The sequence below is a fragment of the Carassius carassius genome, chromosome 41, assembly GCF_963082965.1.
Source record: "Carassius carassius chromosome 41, fCarCar2.1, whole genome shotgun sequence".
Classification (NCBI taxonomy): Eukaryota; Metazoa; Chordata; class Actinopteri; order Cypriniformes; family Cyprinidae; genus Carassius; species Carassius carassius.
In genome coordinates, this window is record NC_081795.1 from 7942400 (window position 1) to 7964073 (window position 21674).

The following is a 21674-nucleotide window of genomic DNA, read 5'->3' on the forward strand; positions in this document are numbered from 1 at the left end:
GCTATCTCTTACTGGCAAGATGTAATTTCTCAAATCTCCCCTCGCTGCAGCTCCTCCAAGCTAGTGCTGTTACTGGAGCTGAACTGATGTTATATATAATAACATATGCCCTATGGGACCAGTCTGGAAGAGTACGGGCCAGATATATGATAACTGGACCAAGACTGCTTTGTCATTGAATACTACATTTATTGATCATGTGTATTTTTTAGGGATGCACCGAAAATTCGGCCACCGAAAATTTTCGGCCGAAAATGGCATTTTCGGTTTTCGGCCGATAGACTTTTATCACCGAAACAATACGGCCGAAATGTTATGATGACGCAAACAGAAACCGCGACCTGCACGTGTATGGGCTGAAATATGTGCCACTAGAAACTGAATTTGAATTGCTAAACTTGAATAATTGCTTTGAATAACTTAATTTGAATAACATAATTTGAAAGTGTATTATTTAATTTGAATCATTGCATTGAAAACTGAATCTGAATTGTATAATTTGAAATTGTATTTATTCAAAAACTGAATCTGAATTGTAGTCTAATAAAATTTGTCCAATAAAATTTGATCCTCACTTAAAATTAAACTCTATATATCTTCACATTCACTTCTCACAATTCAGATTAAGTTCTCAAATTCAATTTCAAGTTACTGAGACAGACATCCGGGTAGTTGGAGGATGAAGGAAGAGCAATCGAGCACAGATCGATAGATAGCGTTCATTGGCGCATAGGAGCCAATCAGCACCTACGTTTTGAAGCATAGTACGTACCCACCATGAAACAAGGAAGAAGTGCTTGCCTTGCCGACTGACTTGACCACCATGGATCCGCCTGGGACAAATATGGTAATGACAATTTTTTTTTTTCACGATCTAACTATCTTTAGTTTAATGTTGTAGCTATTTTGTAGAAACGGGGGAAATTACATCTTTCTCGAGATGTTGCAAACACAGTAGCTATTATCCCACGTTTTTGTGGTTATGTAGCTCTGGTAACAACATCTTTGCTTGGCGTTTATTATTTCTAAGCATTTGCCTCTTCCTCCGGTGAAAATGTTGTTGCCGCCAAGTAGACTGGTCATGTCTTCAGCGTGATTATTTACGATAACTACTCCTCGTGATTGTCATTGTCAGGGTACTGCTTACTAAGAGGGAGAGAGAGAGTAGTAAGCTTGTATGTCTCACTATGTTTTTACAAGGAGACAACTCAGAAATAGTAAATTCAACATATTTGCTCACAGATGCAATACCTTCCCATGGTCCTGTTGGGCCCAGTGCCCAACATCAAACTTTAGTATATTTTTTTAGTCAATAAAAAAATGTCAATATATTGTCGCATTTTAGTTAGATATATCCCTCCAAGCATCTGTCTCCCCACCAATGGATTAATGCATTGACCAGTTGGATTTAATACTTTTTAAATTGACTGAGCTGTTACCATAAAGGCTGACTGTGCTGTGTGATATACATTTATTTTCAACAGTACAAAGGTTTTTTTTTTTTTGGTTGTCACTGTTCCCATATGATTATTATTGATCAGTTAGTCCTGACCATAGCAAAATTGCTTTCTCTCAAAAGTCCACTTTTTAACTTTATTGTACACATTTTTACATTTTAATTTTACATTATATTTCATACTTGTGTTTTGTCATTTCAGCAAAGCTGACTTCATTCCTTCAACTTCAAAACAAAAGTGAGCATTTCTAGGTTTGTACTCTTCTATAGTCTCCTTCAAATGTAAATAACCTAAGCCTCTCAAACTTTTGGGGCCAAGTACCTCATATCATGTCAAAGAATCCAGGGATCACCTGTAAGCGATGACCCTACAGAAGCAACAAAAAAGTAAATGGCACAAATTTGCAAACACACAATAGAGAAAGAATAATTCACGTACACACACCACAGTTTCTGAGAAACAAGAGGCAGGTGAAAGAATTTAAAGCAATGTTTGAATGCAAAATAGACTGAGTTGAACAGATTACATTTATGTCTGTTTAATTGTTTTTATAACAACATATAAACATAAATCATAACTTGATTTTGAAAGATTTGTAAACCGATGCTCTACGGTTAACAATGATTTTTGATGTTTCCTGCTTCTGATGTCTTCTGACCCCGTTCTGCATGATGTCAAGAAAGTCTTCCAGCATACTGTACTGTATATTACACCGGCAGAGAGGAAATAATTATTGTTATTATATTACAGTTCCTAAACATTTTTATATTTTTATTTACCACAGAAACTCTGTCCCGAGACACTCTCGAGTTACGTTGAGACTGATGATTCCCCAATCTTCCACAATGGACTTCACATACTGTAGGATGAACTGTTTCCAGTTTCAGCAAAACAGCAAGGATTCATTAATGGATGACTGCACCTTAGAACTCTTCACTAACACTGCCTGCATCACCTGGGCCACAGAGAAAACAATGTTACTGCCTGTACATGGCACAATTAACCTTTAACCTTACAGCTGAATCAATGCAGTAACACTGTTAACTACTATTGACATTGTACCAAATGTTCAGACTGAATATACAGAGGAGAACTGGTCCCCAGTGTTTTTGATTAGTCTGGTTTCTCCAAAGGTTTTTTTCTCCATTATCAACATCTTGCAGATTTTTCTTTATTAACCACTGTTGCCTATGGCTTGCTTGCTGTATGTATGGAGACTAAATCATTTAGCACCAACTATTAAAATAGTGAGGGTGTTTTTGACCATATAGACACAACAGTATGTCTTTCTGTAAAGATTCTTTGAAATGTTATGTATTTCGAAAAATGTAATAATGGATTACATTGATAGTGTGCATATTGCTTGACAATTTATGTGTAAAAAAAAAAAATCAGTAGAATTATTATTATAATGTACTATTTTATGTACTGTGTTATGAGTTAAGGTCAATTACAATTGTAATTTCTGTCATCATAATTTAAATAGTGTGATAATTACTGTATGATTTTCTTTGAAAACAATAGTTTCTTAAATAATAGACAATCAGTAATTACAGTACATTAACTGCCTGTAAGCAAAACCATATATAACAACATAATTAATTATTACACTTATTACGACCACTGGCACGGCACCAACAAACCAAAACTCAATGGTTAAATCTCATGTGCCCTCCAGAAGTTTGCGCTCTGCAAGTGAACGACACCTCGTGGTGCCATCCCAAAAAAGTTCTAAATCACTCTCACTGACCTTTTGCTGGACTGTGCCCAGCTGGTGGAATGACCTCCTGATCTCTATTCGTACAGCTGTGTCTTTACTCATTTTCAAGAAACATCTAAAGACTCATCTTTTTCGCCAGCACTTAACCAACTAATACTAGCACTTTCCTTTTCTTGTCTTTCATATTTAAAAATAAAAATTCTTATCACACCGGATCCATGGTGGTCAAGTCAGTCGGCAAGGCAAGCACTTCTTCCTTGTTTCATGGTGGGTACGTACTATGCTTCAAAACGTAGGTTCTGATTGGCTCCTGTGCGCCAATGAACGCTATCTATCGATCGGTGCTCGATTGCTCTTCCTTCATCCTCCAACTACCCGGATGTCTGTCTCAGTAACTTGAAATTGAATTTGAGAACTGAATCTGAATTGTGAGATGTGAATGTGAAGATATATGGAGAGTTTAATTTTAAGTGAGGATCAAATTTTATTGGACAAAATTTATTAGACTACAATTCAGATTCAGTTTTTGAATAAATACAATTTCAAATTATACAATTCAGATTCAGTTTTTCAATGCAATGATTCAAATTAAACATAGAACTTTCAAATTATGTTATTCAAATTCAGTTATTCAATGCAATTATTCAAGTTTAGCAATTCAAATTCAGTTTCTGGTGGCACACATTTCAGCCCATACACGTGCACCTGCATAGCGCAGACCACGAGCTCCCCTCGACATTCACTTCACACCAGTGAGAACATTCTCTCTTCTTATTCCTTTATTCGCAGGACTAAAGCGGCTCCTAACAAAGAGATTAAGACGGACCACGAAGTGAAAACAAAGAAAAGTAGAGTCTGTTAGCACACGTCTCACTGAGATCTTTTCGGATCCTCTGCACTTCATCGCGAATGCGCTTGATCCACGTTATAAAGACCATTACTTGGATGCGGAAATAAGGCAGCGAAACAGGGCGCACGAGAAATGATCCAGGCCGCGCTGGATGCGGAGAACCCGCGTGTATTACAGTCTATGGTGGAGACGGAGAAGCGCCAAGCGCAGGAGACTGAGATCAGAGCACAGAAAAAAAGACTCGTGTCTGCACCAGATGAGGGGCATGCACCCTCGTTGTCTGATGTGTTCAGTGGAATTCTGCAAGAAAGTGCCTCAAATAATAATAATACGTTGGCTATTTTGTTCTTAGGCTACTATATATGTGACATTATTTATATATATATATATATATATATATATATATATATATATATATACACACACACATATACATAATATCAGATTGTAGCCATTTTTCTGCTTCTGCTAGATTTCTGCTTTAATTTGATTAAAAAAAATGATTTATGCCCAGGCCCTATTTAAATACACTCAAATTTTAAACAATTTTTTTTAAAACTAAAATTTTTAATTTGAATTTTATTTTAATACTGTGCATTGTTGCAATGTGCTTAATAAGTATTTTTAAGGTTTTTTTTAAATAATTTATGTAATTGTAATTATCTTTGAAACTTTAATATTAATTTATGCAATTGCAATGTCCTAATTTTAGTAAAGTTAGTACACGGTCATAGCAATAAATGCAATGGTACTAATAATTGGCATAATTTCTTTCGGTGTTTCGGTTTTCGGCCTTGGTTTTCTCTTTTTCGGTTTTCGGTTTCGGCCAAGAATTTTCATTTCGGTGCATCCCTAGTATTTTTATACCTTTCAGTTTTAAATGTTTGTCTGACATATAGGTTAGCAAATAAGGTCATAGTACGTTGCTGGCTAATATAGTGTTTTGTTGAAATTGCAAGTATATATTCCAGTATACACTTAATTTTAAAGAAATGAAAACTTTCTCTCAGCAAAGATATTTAAAAAAAATTGTTAAAATAAATGATATTTCTTTGAACGGTGTCACACACCTGGACTCATTTTGTGTGTTTTTGCCCCTGTGACCCAGTTTCTGTCTTCCGTGTGTGGTTTGATTAGTTCCCAGGTGTGTCTAGTCATTTCCGCATGTGTTCCATGTCCCTGTTAATTTAGTCATGCCATCCACCTGTGTTTCCCCATTATCCCTTGTATAAAAGCCTTGTCCTTTCAGTTCTGTTTTGTCGGGTCTACTCGTTCCTAGTTTCTTGTCAACTCGTTACTAGTTACTTGTCAACTTGTCTACTTGTCCACTCGTTTACCTGTTACCTGCCACTTGCCACCTGTTATTTACTACTTACCTTGCCTATGTTTGACTTAATAAATCCTTGTTTCGTTTATCCCTCGGCTCCGTGTTCCTTCCAGCAGCGTAAGCCGTGACAAACGGTCTATTTATCAAAACATCCTGAATTTTTTTTTGCTGTGTTTTTGATCAAATAAATTCAGCTTGGTGAGCATAAAATACTTTTTTTTTCTTTTCAAAAGCATTAAATGATCTCACCAACCTCAAACTTTTGAACATTAGTGTACATGAGCTTATGAACTTAATTTGACCTATTGTATTATTTACAGCTATTATTGGAAGAAAAAAAAAAACTGGTTGGGCCACTGAAAACGTTGGCAGGGCAAGTTAATCTTGACTTTAGTATAATGATGCCTTTCCGTATGTAGTATTTGGATACCCTTTCTGTCATCCAGCTCCTGGATTTCTCGCCCTTATATATATTTTCTCCCCTAGAATTTGACTACACTCGCTATCTTTGGGTTTTGGCTTCCTCCTCTTTCATTTGCTAATTTCTGCCTGTGTTATTATATCTGCGGATGTCATTATATCTGTTTTCTAAGGGATAGATGACTTTGTAGCAACGTGTGTGGACTAAATACAGGCTGGTTAGTCTTCCTAACGAGCCAATGAGAAGCGCAAGTTCAAACCATTTAAACGGTTGATGTTTGGCAGTCGGATGTTTTTATAATGAACTGTATGATTTTGAACCCTGTCTTTTTGTTTTTGTTTTCAGTTTTAGCAGGGCTAATGGGGAGATCGCACAGTCGGACACAAAGCTAGAGAGCTCAAGACCGTCTACTTCCCTTGTGTCAGTGACTCCATACAGTCGTGTTGGATGCAGCTTAACAAGCAGAAGAAGAGAAAGAAAGGATTTCCCTCACTCCAATGGACTAGATTGTGTTCGGAATGATGAAAAAGTGAACTTGAATAGTTCCAGAAACTAAAGAATCCAGTTAAAGAGGACCGATTTGTATTGTGGGAGACTTCAGGTGGTAGTAGGCGCCAACATTTCCCGTGTGGCACCGTTGGTCGAGTAAGAGAACAGGTCCTGTAGGATGACCAGCCTTTTCCGACGCAGCAGCAGTAATGGAGGGTCTCGGGGTGGCGAGGGCTCAGCTACAGGTGAGCTCAACAACTCCAGGACCAACCGGCAAGTTCGAAGGCTGGAGTTTAACCAGGCCATGGAGGACTTTAAAACCATGTTCCCTGGCATGGACTATGAGGTGATCGAGTGTGTACTGCGCTCTAATAATGGGGCTGTGGATGCCACCATCGACCAACTCCTGCAGATGAGCATTGACGGACAAGGCTCGGATGACAGTTCGGATTCAGATGACAGCATCCCACCAGAGGTCAGTGTTTTTTAAAGTACCTGTTATAACACTTATTGCCCGTATTATTGCATTTATTCAGTGGAAGACAAAAATTGACATATATATATATATATATATATATATATATATATATATATATATATTAGGGGTGTAACGGTACATGTATTCGTACCGGACCGTTTCGGTACAGGGCTTTCGGTACGGTGCATGTTTGTACCGAATGCAATATTTTGTTTTGCGGAACATAGGTACATTTTCGTGTTTCCAAACGAACATATTAAGTGTCGGAAGTCTCCACGTTCAGCGTAAATCCCGCCCTGCAGCTGATTCTAAGACCGGTGACACACTGGCTGCGTGACGTTTCTGCTGCATGTCAGTTGTGTGACGGCTGCTTCGCGTTTTCTGAGTCTTTACACACCAGAATCGTGCCTGACGTGGCGCTGGCGCGCTGCTGCTACTGTAGGTAACATAGAGGGAGGCCGCAGACAGACCAGGATCTTGTCTTCACGACAACAATATCTATACTTCATGTTGAGCATAAATATATAGCCTACTGATAAAGGACACCGTCAACAGTATTGACGGCAAAATAGACTATGTTTGACAGGTGCAATATGCCAGTGTGTCACCGGCCTAAGGTTTTCAAAAGGCATCACGCGAGTGTGAACATCACTACAACTAGGAAAAAAACAATTGTAATTCAAACGCAGCTCCCGTCGGCATTTAAACAGACCTTTGCTCTTAATTCCGATCGGTCCAACGCAATAACGAAATCTGAGCAGGTCTACTGTTGATGCTGCACTTTACACTTTGGAAAAGTTATATATATATATTATAGTTATATATATATATATATATATATATATATATATATATATATATATATATATATATATATTAAATATGAGCAGGCCTACAAGCTGGGATTGGTAATGCTGCACTGTAATAATAGTTATTTATTTATATTTTTCATTATATTTTATTATATGATATTGGTTTGAGACTGAGAGTATTTTATTTATTGGAGGACTTTTAGCAGTATTTTATTTCTTATTCTTTTTTTATTTTATATATACTTTATTAAAAAGTATTTAAAAAAAAAGTGTAAACAAATTGTTAAAAAAAAGTAATAAACAACCTGCAGTTTAATGTTTGCATTTCTTTCCCTTACTGTACTGAAAATGGACCGGACCGTGACTTTAAAACCGAGGTACGTAACGAACCGTGATTTTTGCGTAACGTTACACCCCTAATATATATATATATATATATATATATATATATATATATATATATATATATATATATATATATATATATATATATATATAAAGTAGCCCAAACAGCTTATGGTCTATATTAGTGTTTATTATAAAAGTCTTTTGAAGTCATACAATAGTTTTTGCATCAGAAACACACTGAAATTGAAGCTGTTTTGTTGCAATCTTTCACACCTTATTTTAAGCAGGGGGTAGTAATCAATACGTTTCTTACCCACAATCCTCTTACTCCTGACTGCTCTGATAAGAAAGTGTGTCAGTACTGGGCCCCCCGAGATGTCTATCTTTCTGTGTCTCTGTCAGCGTCTACTTCATGGACCAGTGGAGATGCTCTGCTATTAGACTTTGATGCGATCCTAAGTGAAGCATAAACTGCAGTGCATTTTGTTTATGTTCTGCCGTCATTCTCTGCTTTTAAGGACATCCCCATTGGTGTATTTTTTTCTGTTGCATTATTTATGATATTATGTTTAGATAGGGATGTGCTGAAACAGTATGTACTTTACTGCATATGCTATTAGTATGAAAACACAGGAAACATTGCCCAAAAGCACAATAAAAAAAAAAAAAAAAAAAATTAAAGCTCATACTGATGATGTCAGTCTAATATATAACCTACATTTAATTTGATTTTAATAATGTTTAATTGAATTTAATGTCGTTAAAATTCAAATATTAACCGGCTGATTAAAACAATGGCTTTTAAAGACATTACGTTTTATTTTTTTTTATATACACGTGCTGTACTGCATATGCAGTTTGTATGAATATCACAGCAAACATTAATCAATTAAAAACAATAAAAAGTAAAATTATTATTTTATTTACGCTTAAACAATTACATTTAAAGAATGGCTTTTTCATTTCATATTTCATTTGAAATTTTTATTTTAGTATCAGCTTGGATATGTTGATTGTGCTAAATATTCTGTTTATATGAAAATGAGAGCAAACATTGATCTGTGATACAATAAAAATAAAGACAAAATAGTATATTAGTAGTGTTCATTACATCGTGTACAGAAGATCCATAATTTAGAGTTGTCATGATACCAGAATTTCACTAGCTAATGCTTATAGCAGTAATTTAATTTAATTCAATTTATTTATGAACAGATTAAATGAAAGTGATGGCTTTCAAGCAAAGATTAGTCTAGTTTTAATTATCGACTTACCAAAGAACCTATGTGTTTTTTACATTCCTTCTACCATTAACAGTTTTATTAGCTGACCACTATTAAATATGTGAATTTATCTGTGCAATAGAAATATAATTTGGTATTTTTTTGCACTAAAAGTTTCATGTTGCTGCTACTTGCATTTGTTTTCTCATGTGCTTTTACCAGATTCTTGAGCGGACCCTCGAGCCAGACAGCTCAGACGAAGAGCCGCCCCCTGTCTACTCGCCACCAACATATGACATGCATATATATGACAGGAAATACCCGGATGCTCCTCCTGTTCCTCCACCCAGGTTATAAAAAGCACTTTGATGTTCTTGACTTATCTTTCTTTCCACTTAAAACAAAAAAAATGAATTATAGAGGAATTTAAAATGAGTTAAGCTGAAACTGAAACTTTTGTATAATAACATGAAACATAATGGGGTCATCATCTGTCTCAAGATCCTTGTTCATTTTAGTAACATTATCTAAATGATGCCCCCTGGTGTTCATTAACTTAACTTTTATTCTTGTTGATCCTTCTGTATGTGGTTTAATGTACAATGTGCATGTAATTGCATTTATATAGCACAGATAGTAATATCCATGAATTCACAAACATTAAAAAGGTTAGACACACCTGTAAATGAATTGTGTAATCTGTAATTGTATTATAACTTTGATGTAAGTATTGAGAGTTGGCATTGAAACAAGTGTCAGTGACACTGGGCTCTGTTATCTTTCAGATTTGAGGCCCAACCTCCTCCTGCGCACAGACAAGTGCAAGGTTACAAAAACTGGAACCCACCATTACTTGGCAATCTGCCTGATGACTTCCTGCGAATCTTGCCCCAACAGTTGGACAGTATACAAGTGAGCATTTATCATGTACTGCAGAAATGGCTAAATTCAGTAAGATATTTTATGCTATTTTTCATTAAATTTTTAGTTATGACGTAATATTTTGAGAAATTTAGAAATCAGTACTTTTATTCAGCAAGGATGCATAAAATTTATCAAAAGTGACCACAAAGATATTTACAGTGCTACAGAATATTTCGATTTTAAAATTAATTTATTTTGAACAGTCTGATTATCTGAGAGTTCAATCCTGAAAAAAATACATCACACTTTCCAAAAAATATTAAGCAGCAACTATTTTCAACATTATAGTAAGTGATTTCTGCAAAATCATATGACACTGAAGTAAAATTATTAAAAAAAAAATTATCAAAGGAACAAATTGCATTTTAAAATAGAAACCAGTTATATAAAATTGCAATACTATTTAACAATATTACTGGTCTTATTTTATTTTGATTGAATAAATGAAACCTTAGTGAGCATAAGAGACTTCTTTCAAAAAGGTTAAAAAAATCTTACTGACTCCAAACTGAATAGTGGTGTGTCTCATAGGCCTATCTAGAGTATCACACTGCCTTTAACACTTAAGGATTAAAAAGGGTCTGTACTTTACCTATTTCAAACTCTTGAGTCCACACGGCCTCTGGGCTTGACTGATGTCAAAAACTAGTTCATGCTAAATATACGCAAAAAATGTACGTTTTGCAAAAGAAAATAAAGTCTTGCAAACTAAAATTAAAGTATTGAGGAAAATAAATTTGCTTTTTTCAAACAAAAATGAAGAATTGCAAAACATAAATGAAACAGCACGAAAGCAATGATTTTGCAATACATATTTTCCATGGTCATATCTATTAATTCATTTGCAACGCTGCTTTTTATTTTGTCAGTCTAGTTTGAGCTTGCGATACCATTTTTCCTTTGCGCTTCACTTTTCTGCACGTCTCTTTTTGTGGCACTGTTTTGACGTGGGGACAGAGTCAAGGGATGGGGACGTGTACAACATGCCTCCCTGGAAGTGACGTCATCCGCCCGAGACGCAGCTCACTGATCCAGGTCCTGTCATGATGAGCAGAGACTTGCGAGTGGATCGTTTCTTTTTATGAATCTATTTCTGAACAACATTAACTAGAATAACAGTGTGTCAGTAATGCAAAATGACAGTTAAAGGCAGTTCATCATTGAATTCAGTGATGTTATCATCTCAGTTCAGTTTAAATAGTATCTTTGCAATCATCAGCAAAGTCAGATTGTGCAGAGGACTCAACTGGTTCCTTTGGTCTTGTCAATGTACATACACTGTACATCTACTAGGGGTGCTCCGATTTATTGGCTACTGTTTGCTATTGGCCAATAATAGTTTTGGGAAGTTTGATGGCCAATCTCAAGCTGATGATGGGCCTGCCTTGAGAGGTTTGGCATGACGTGCAGCACGACCATCTCAGTCTCTGACCGGCATGGGTAAAACAATTATTATGCTAAAGCTGAGGTACAATTCCAATTTTTGTATTGAACTACTTACAAAGTCATTTGAATAGTCTCTGTGAGATGTCATTTCACAAACAGCGTTAGTGAATCACTGCACGCTGTCTCTTTACATCTCAAAATGCACAAATGGCTTCAAATCACCACATCGTGTCTGCATTATAAGCGATCTTCACACTACACAGTTGACACAGGAAATGTCACTTGCACAATCAAGGCAGTGTCGCATCGTCACTAAAGTTTATAATTTGCATTTTTACGTCTAGCCAGTGTTTAAACCATTCAGCACTCGTTCACTCTCCTAGAGACAGTGAGCTCATATACACTCAAAATGCACACACATAAGTCCGCCTCACATGCAGCTCACAAAATTAGGCTTGTGCTGAGTGTAAGCTATTGTGCAAGAATTGCCCCATTGTACAGACAAAAATACACTGCATGATCTAACATTTAGGTGAAATAATTGTAATTCTACATGATAAAAATAAGGCTTCAAAAAGATCTGTATAGGTGATCGTATCTGCAAATACTGCTCTTCCTGTGAATGACGATTAGTGTTCAGCTCCAAAAATCCTGATCGGAGCACCCTAAACATATACAGTCATACTGATTGTATTTGGTTTTTAAAGCACCATGACATTAATCATGTTAAGTTTCTCACTTTAACAGTGTGTGTTTTTATTAGAATGAATCTCCCCTCAACATGTACGGGTCATATTTTATCTTAAAATTAAATGGACATTAAACACAGCCTGTTTTAAGCATATTTCCATCACATTTTTTTTTATTTTTTTTTTTTATTAACATAGTGTGAACAGTTCTCTTTTACATTACCATAATGGGACAAAAAATGAAATTACTATTCCATAGCATGTAGTATTTTATAGTATTCATCAAAATCATATATAAAATTATCTTTATGGTAGTAATAAAATGATCAGAAAAATGATAATGCAGATTTTGTTGGACAATATTCTTGATTCATTGAATAATTTAAATAACACAAAACAAAATCTGAAGAGTTAAAAAATAGCCTTCATCTACTATAAGCAAAATCTTTGTGTATGATGCGAAACTGTTAGTTGGAGAACCAGGGTTTTTGGGGGGGGTTTTTTCAAACCAAAATGAACCTCGTGGCAGTAGATAATTTTCGGAAATGTTTTATGAAATTCTGACTGTGGTGAGCTGTGCTAAAACATCCTGTTTTTAAGTTTGCTTTAAAAAGCTAGTGTAATTTTACATATCCCTCTATCCTTCAATATTTTGCAGGGCTCTCAGAGTAGCATTTCCAAACCCTCTTCCTCCTCCTCCTCCTCAGTCCCCCAGAAGATCCCCACTGTGGCAGCCGCCGCGGGAACAGGGGGCACTTCAGAGCAGGAACGCAAACTGAAGCAATATTTGGAGGATGAGCGTATTGCACTCTTCCTGCAGAACGAGGAATTCATGAAGGAGCTGCAAAGGAACCGAGAGTTCCTCATTGCATTGGAAAGAGGTAGGAAGACGCTCGCCCACATGCTAAACGGAACAATGAGCAGTTTCTGGCATACTCCACTTTCCCTCCTTTCACAGCTCCACCTACACAAAACCTGAAGAGTCAATTCTAATGCTAATTCACACAATTGGCTGTGAACGTTGACTGTTTCTCTCCATTAACTCTGTCTATTTCTCACAGCGAGATTTTGTTATGCTCTGTCATGCACATTTTGTGCTTTTACACTTTAACAGTCCTCGCTAGATGATCTCATATCCTCGTTGAATGCCAAATGTCAAAGACTTTCCTTCCATAATACCTGCTTTCTGTGTTGTAGATCGACTGAAATACGAGTCAAAAAAATCTAAATCCAGTCATTCATCAGCTAGCATGGAGAACTCCACAGGTAGATTTCATTCACCTGAACAGTGTCTGTGTGTGTCTGTGTGCATATGCATCATTTTCTTGTTTCAAAACCCCCAGTCCTCAAAATTTAAACTCTAAATCCTGACACATGAAATAATCAGAAAAGTCTTAAGTTTTAAAATAAAAGTTTGATGAAATCCTTTTAGTTTGCAATGTAAATTAATGGGATCTTTATAACAGTATAGCAGAAAACTTCCATCAGTTGTCATTCTGTATCTCCTAATAATGTAGTAAAATGATATTTACATGCTTGGATTTATGATCAAAGATCTCTGCAATAAAACACAATGATGATTGAGAGATGTACAAATAAATGTTACAAAAAACCACAAAAGCCTATTTTATTTTATTTGATCCTTATATTTTAACATATGGATAATCAAACCTAAGTTGCCTCAGGGCCTTTTAATTGCTTAATAAAACCCTGTAATATCAATCAGATAACAAAAGGCTTGTAGTAAATTGTGTACAACCTGTTTAAAAATGTATTAAATTAACCTGTGACCGATCTCGCAACATTTGTGCTATCAAGATGCTTTTCTTTTTTACGTTTAAACACAGGTGACCACTATGCTTCCGGATCAGTAGAGGCCTGTACAGCAGTCTCAGATGATGCTCTGTTTAGAGACAAGCTAAAGCACATGGGGAAATGTAAGGGACTTGCCTAAAACAGCCCAGTTCACTGTAAGATCATGTGTAGTCAGGATTTTACAGGACATTAAGATTTCTGGTGCAATCTCATCTACAGCAACCAGGAAAAAGCTTTTCGAAATTGCCAGAGGGTTCTCAGAGAAGACAAAGCGGAGGAAGTCTAAAAGAAGAACGTTGCTACGGCATCATTCATATCCTTCAAAATGTGCCAGAACCATGTTAGCTGAATTTAATACAGTTTGAGTTTACACAATAAAATACTGTGAGAAATCTGAATATTTTTTGAGCAAACATGAAATAGAAATTAAGGCACAGATGGGCAAGCTAAAGGAATGTTAAATATATATGAGTCAAAAAAATTAAAATCCTGTCATTTATCAGCTAGCATGGAGAACTCCACAGGTAGATATCATTCACCTGAATGGTGTCTGTGTGTATATGCATAATTTTCTTGTTTCAGTCCTCAAAATTTTAGAGATATAGCTTAAGTTGTGATGCTGTGTTTTTACTGTTAATCTCAGTGGCTCTCTTATTTTGTGTTCAGTAGGCTGTGAATTTCCCAGCAAATGTTATTTATGGTTCTTGGCACAGTAACTTCGGTTCAGTTCAGTTGAGTAAATTTAGTGTTGACTGTTTACTTTGACTGCACTTTCTCAGATTGGGCACAGCCAACTCCACTGCCAACCTCCTTGACGATGTGGAAGGCAACCCATGTGGTAAGAGACTTTCTCTCCAATGTTCCTAGCCATTTTTTCTTTACATCTCCGGGTATTTGAAAATATATTTGTTTGGGTAGAGTTCATTGCTGAGATTGCTGAAATTTTTTCTAGATAGAGTGGGCTGTCTAGTTGATTAATATATATATATATATATATATATACACACACACTCACTTTCCACTTTATTAGGTACACCTTGATAGTACCGTATTGGACACCCTTGTGCCTTCAGAACCTTAATTCTTTGGGGCATATATTTTTTTTATAAGATTTTGCAAACAGAGATTTTGGTCCATATTGACATGATAGCATCACACAGTTGCTGCAGATTTGTCGGCTGCACATCCATGATGCTAATCTCCCGTTCCTCCACATCCCAAAGCTGCTCTGTTTGGATTGAGATCTGGTGACTGTGAAGGCCATTTGAGTAAAGTGAACTCATTGTCATGTTCAAGAAACCAGTCTGAGATGATTTGAGCTTTGTGACATGGTGCATTATCCTGCTGGAAGTAGCCATCAGAAGATGGGTACACTGTAGTCATAAAGGGATGGACATGGTCAGCAACAATACTCAGGTAGGCTGTGGCATTTAAATGATGCTCATTTGGTACTAAGGGGCCCAAAGTGTGCCAAGAAAATATCCCCCACACCAATACACCACCACCAGCAGCCTGAACCATTGAGAAAAGGCAGGATGAATCCTTGCTTTCATGGACTTTATGCCAAATTCTGAACCTACCATTTGAATGTCGCAGCAAAAATCGAGGCTCTTCAGACCAGACAATGTTTTTCCAATCGTATATTGTCAAATTTTGGTTTGAATTTTCGTCCACACAACTGTCGCTCACTGGATATTTTCTCTTTTTCGGACCATTCTCTGTAAACCCTAGAGGATGGTTGTGCGTGAAAATCCCAGTAGATCAACAGATTTTGAAATACAGCCCGTCTGGCACCAACAACCATTCCACGTTTAAAGTCACTTATGTCCCCTTTCTTCCCCATTCTGATGCTCGGTTCTAACTTCAGCAAGTCGTCTTCACCACATCTAGATGCCTAAATGCATTGAGTTGCTGCCATGTGATTGGCTGATTAGCAATTTGTGTTACCAAGCAATTGAACAGGTGTACCTGATAAAGTGGCCGGTAAGTGTGTATAATTATTATTATAATATTTATTTAGCAGCCTTTTATTTTTGAATAAGGCCATATGATGAATTTAGTTAATTGTGCAGCACTTCTTTGGAGTAAAAACCTGCTTAATTTTGGGTGTTGATGTGTCTTTCTAGATGAAGAACATCAGCTTGGACGATTGACTGCACAGGAAGAGGAGGAGCCACATAAGGAACCACTATCATGGTGAGTGTCTCATGCAGCTAGTTGAACCACTTTCCCATTGTATCCTCTTGTGTTTTTTAAACCCATTAGAGGGGCTTTTGGTAATACTGATTGATCTCATTCATATTCGTTCTCACTCAATCCACTAGTATAATGTACCCTTTTCACATTTCTGGGGAGCTCAGAAGCATAAGTCGTCATAGTTGCATAAACTTGTATATTGGTGAACAAACACAAGAAAAAAAGTAATTGTACATTTTCATTTGTTCCAACAGCAAAGCAAAATCCACATTAGCGTTTCATTGACTATAAGGAAATAACAGAAAGATTGCATTTGTCAGAAAAGAGAAGGATCTCTCACTCAGCTGTTCATTAGAAACACTCATGCAGCCGTAGTAACCAGTTTATAGTGCATTTTAATTATAGTTTTTTTTATTATTTAAAACATAGAGAAACTGTTGTGTCATCACAGTCTGTGAAAAGGGTCCATAGTCCTATAACTGACATGGATTTATCTAGTAGTAACAAACCTCTTGCTAATTTCATTCCAGATCCCTCTGTGCTCTTGGGAAATTAGGGTTTCCATGGTGACCTCAGAATGACCCATGGCTGATAGCTCGGTATCCCAGTGGCTCTGGTGTTTAGCTCAGACTCCAGAGGAACAGCCCACCCCAGACCAGCCGAGGCAGGACTGTATGATCATTTTGTAGCAGCCTTTTGCGAGCCTAAGATTGTTATCTACATTTGATCACTATTATAATTATTTTAGCGCAACAGTTTGTTAATATTTGGTTTCATATGTAACACTCAACGGGTATAGTACTGATTCCGGCTATGTATTTTTTCTTTTCATCCATAATCATTTGAAAATAAATTCTATTTATGTTTGTTTAAAAATATATATAATTTACCTGAGGAATTGTATTTCACCACATATGTTTGATTTAATTTGACACCATTTGAAAAGAGGCAAATTATTTGTTTATAACAGTCCAAAATTAATGGTCAGTCATTTCAGCACATTAGTATATCTCATTTCTTATTTTTAATGGACTTTCAGAGTCTAATCGGCACATTAATTGTCAAAGTACCCAGATTGTCATATTCATTACTAAATCATAAACCTTTCTTTATCATTGCTATTAGGAAATCATTATTCAGGTGTCCATTTAGTCTGGTGTGATTTTTCAGGTGCTGAATAGTCCAGTTCCATTCTCCTTTTTCATGCAGTTAAATTAAAACCAATAGTTCATTCAGATGAGATGCCCTCCTTTAAGAGAAAGGCAATGCACACTTTCTATGTAGTATATCCTACATGCCAAAATTTGATTTCAGTTTTACACAAAAAAGAAAGGCAAATTGAGTTTGCCTGCTTCTCATGTTTGCACTGCCATATCAGTTTTATGAAATATTGAAATACTTTTTTTTTTGTTTTGTTTTTTTTTGTTTTTACTGTTTCTTGGTGAAAAGTTGATTAGATTGAGTCAGTATACCGGTCATGTAGACATGTTTGTTTTGTTTTTTATCTTCGCAACGAACAGAATGGAAATAGAACAGTTTGAATCATTCTGAACCAACCAAAACGCTGCTGTGTGCTTTGCTTTTTTTTTGCAAATCACACTGAATGATTTACCCTAACGCTGTGCTTCCAAGTAAGTCAGGTGACTGTCATAAGGTCAGAGGTCTAATTGTGATCCACCAATAAGAATGTGCCATTATGTTTCTTTTAGTGTTGTGCATCCTAGTATTGATTGAGTGTGAAGTAGCGCTTTGGAGGACACTATGTGACATTGCTGTTTGTTTTTGTTTTTTTATGTATATCAAATTGTCCAACAGTTAAATCTGTCAGTTTTTTTATTCCTCCATGTTACTGACACACTTCGAGCACACAAAAAAAACAAGTCTGTAATCTGTTTTGAAAATATGAATTGAAAGAACAAATGTTTTGTAAGAGCAAAACCTTGCTGAGAGAAATAATGCATACAGCACAGGGCCAATGTTTCCAGCTTGTACCGTTGTTGCCTGTGATTCACGGGCACGACTGTGTGAGATTTTTCCCTTCCATCCTGCTTGTTAACATATTTTATCCTCTCAGGGAACTTGCTTTCATTTCACTTTCTGCTAAAAGCACAACGCAGAAGCTTCTTTAATAGGCAAGGTAGCACCATCTGTTTACCTGAGGTTGGTATGAAAAAATTCTGAAAAAGGACTGTGTGGCTGATCTCCTTCAGTATTTAGTCAAGTTTTTTTCTTGATCACATGTCCTTGTGTGTTTACCTGAAAACTCTTCAAAATACCTATTTCCATCATTGGTGTTTGTATGGGACCGATATGGGATTGTATGGGATTGAAATCACTGGCAGATTCAAAGAGTGTTATGTGTGAGCCACATGAGTTTGAGTGGCTCTTAACAATTAGTGGAATGTACTATCTATACTGTATTAGAAGAAAGCAACTGTACATGCAAATTGGCAATTTTTATATATATGAAATATTTAGCTATTATTTCTGTCCCCTTACGTTCTTCTGAAGAATGATTCTCAAACCAATTAAACTGAATATTTGTCTACTCGTCCAAAATCGATGTGATTGTTCCACATCACATTACTATTTCCAGTTCTTTTCTTACAATGCAGATGTTTATTAGCTATGGGAATAAATAATACAATTGTTGTACTCTAACTATGCCATTCTCTGATTAGTTATAATTAGTAATTAAATTAGTCATAAATAGCCATATAATTGATAATATCTAATCACCATAGCTGCTTATTAGAATTTTTTCTAAAGGATCTTTGCTGCTGAAAATTCGGCTTTGCCGTCACACACATAGACAGTAAAAGAACAGAGTGCTTAATTTATAAATTGCGAGGTCCCGGAACAAAGCGGGGTAACGGATCCGGCATGTGATTACAGGAGGGAGAGGTAACGGAACATTCGCGCAGTCACATTGCTGGACCAGTTTAAGTGATTTTAAGAGCGTGCATCAGTTGCATTTAGGGTCTGTAAGGTCATGAAAATGCCATGCGATTTTAAAACAATTTCCAACAATGTGCCCTCTGTAAAGGCTAATGTCTTTGTCAAAAGCTCGCGCGCATCAAGCCGCCTCGCGAGTATTGGCCTATATAAGAGTTATTTTTCGTAGTTTGTTGAGTTTAAGCAAACAAATACCCACAATACGATGTCTGATGGTTGTAGACAAATAAAACAGTTTAATACTAAAATACAGGGGGGGGGGGGGTCAAATATTAAACAACACTGCGTCGTCAGTGTTTGTTGTATCAGACAAGTGCAATTAACATTAGGCTATATGAAAAACAAGCTCAAATGGAGTTAACAACGTCTTTGGCCGGCGAATGAGGAGATCTGTGTTTTGTCCGCATCTGAGGAAAGTGCAGCGCATTATATGCTATCATCACCTTTTACGTGCTATATAACGTTTATTGTTGCTATATGGGCGCTTAGTTTTTCTTGTTGTTTAGTAAACTTGGCCAATGTCTCATGGTATAAACGATAAAGCGCTTATGTGCAGGATATTTAAAACGTACTAAAGTATATTGGCTAGATGGCAAAAACACAAAGACATTAGCCTTTACAGACATAGTGTTTGAGTAAAAAAAATGCTGTACTACTCAAACAGTTATTTGTTTACCCTTGCTTTGCGAATAAGCGGAGATCTGTCTCCTCCAGGCTGTGCGCGCGTCTGAGTGGAGGCGGGGGAAGTGACGAGGTTTCTCTTAGAGCTTGAGGATCCAATGGCGTAATGAAGTTTTACTGACAAGCCCTTTCAAATAATTATCATTGAAATATTTGTAAAAACCCTCTGATTTAAAATAATAATAACGAATTATAATAGAGATATGAATTTTGGTTAATTTATCACGGCACATATCTGTCTGGAAACGCCACCCCCGTAGGAGGGGGATCCGCCAAAATGAGGTGCCGGATCCGATTTCGGAGGTGCCGGATCCGTCTTGTTCCGGCACAAATTAAGCCCTGCCGTCACAGCAATAAACTATTTTAAAATATATTCAAAGTTATTTTGAGCTGTAATAATATTTCACAATATAATTTTTTTAACTTCATTTTTTATCAAATGAGTATTCATACACGTGTGTGTGTGTGTGTGTGTGTGTGTGTGTGTGTGTGTATTTATAAATTTTATCATCATAAGGGGGATGATATTTGTGGTTTATTGGCATTAAAAATGTTGGAAAACCACTGTTCTATAGAAATGCAACCAGTAGATGGCAGCACAAGTCTTTATAATGGGTGTGTTTTTCCTCATTGATGTATTTTTTTTTTTTTTACATGGATCAATTTACGTTTGTCTATTTAATGATTTTCCATTTTTGGTTCATTACACAGTTGATTGACCTTCCCTTGATCAACTATCTGTGAACTGAAATTCCTGGAATTACTAGGAAACATGACACAAAGCCCCATTCAACGTCACATCACATGACAAAGACAAAATAAAAACATTTCACTGAACCACTTTGGCAAAAAAACAACCTCTCCTGTATCTAACACACTTATCTTTGTGACAAGCTAAGTTGACCTTGAAGAGTTTTTCTCAACACAAAATGATCTCTTAATAAATAAACATGAATTTCTCTTGACCCAGAAACATAATTCCAGAACTCTTTTTCAATCTAACACTTTAGTAGGAAAAAAAATGTAAATAGCTGAAACCACAGATAAAGAACAAAGAGAACAGACAGACAGAACTGTAAGATTGCATTCATCATACATTATCAGTTCTTATCTGAACTGTGCTAGCAGAATGTTCTGGCCCATATGTTCTCGTTGATATAAATTAAACCATAACATCCATTAGCGGAAGAAATTTTTTTTAACCTACTAAGCATTGTATAATAAAAAAGGCACTTGAGGCTGTGCTATTTTTGAATATAGTCTGTATATTATGTGTCACCCCCATAGTTTGATCCATTTAAAAAAAAATTCACCCATTTTGTTTGAAAGGGTCAACACAGTTCTAGAAAAGTATTCTAACTTTCTCCAGGTTTAACACTTTTCGTGGTCGTCATGTCAGTATGAATTAACAATTGTGCTTTTTATAATATAATAAGATAATATACATGTATAAATGTATTATAATAAAACAGTACTATTTATTTGCAACCAATAAAATTAACAGATATGTTCCCATAACATTTATTCTGAATAACAATACAATTATTAAAATAACCCTGAATATATATATATATATATATATATATATATATATATAAACAAATATATATATATATATATAAACACATATATATATATATATATATATATATATATATATATATATATATAAACACATATATATATATATATATATATATATATATAAACACATATATATATATATATATAAATAAATAAATATATATATAAATAAATAAATATATAAGTATATATATATATATATATATATATATATATATATATATATATATATATATATATATATATATATTATACATACACACACACACACAAACACACACATATTTTAATCGTCACTTTCCAGAGAATCGTTGATATT

At 35.6% G+C, this 21674-nt stretch overlaps 1 protein-coding gene across 2 annotated transcripts in view; it reads left to right on the forward strand.

The window, feature by feature from the left end:
• Positions 1-17566, forward strand: part of LOC132123553 (CUE domain-containing protein 1-like) — a 35220-nt gene extending 17654 nt beyond the window's left edge. For both annotated transcript variants that reach the window (XM_059534244.1, XM_059534245.1), the window contains exons 2-11: positions 6121-6739; positions 9348-9475; positions 9911-10037; positions 12783-13005; positions 13322-13390; positions 13972-14061; positions 14159-14252; positions 14719-14777; positions 16066-16135; positions 16666-17566. In XM_059534244.1, coding sequence (XP_059390227.1) covers positions 6443-6739; positions 9348-9475; positions 9911-10037; positions 12783-13005; positions 13322-13390; positions 13972-14061; positions 14159-14252; positions 14719-14777; positions 16066-16135; position 16666 — 1158 coding nt within the window. In that variant the 5' untranslated portion in view covers positions 6121-6442 and the 3' untranslated portion in view covers positions 16667-17566. The remainder of the gene's footprint in view (positions 1-6120; positions 6740-9347; positions 9476-9910; positions 10038-12782; positions 13006-13321; positions 13391-13971; positions 14062-14158; positions 14253-14718; positions 14778-16065; positions 16136-16665) is intronic.
• The last annotated feature ends 4108 nt before the right edge of the window (positions 17567-21674 follow it).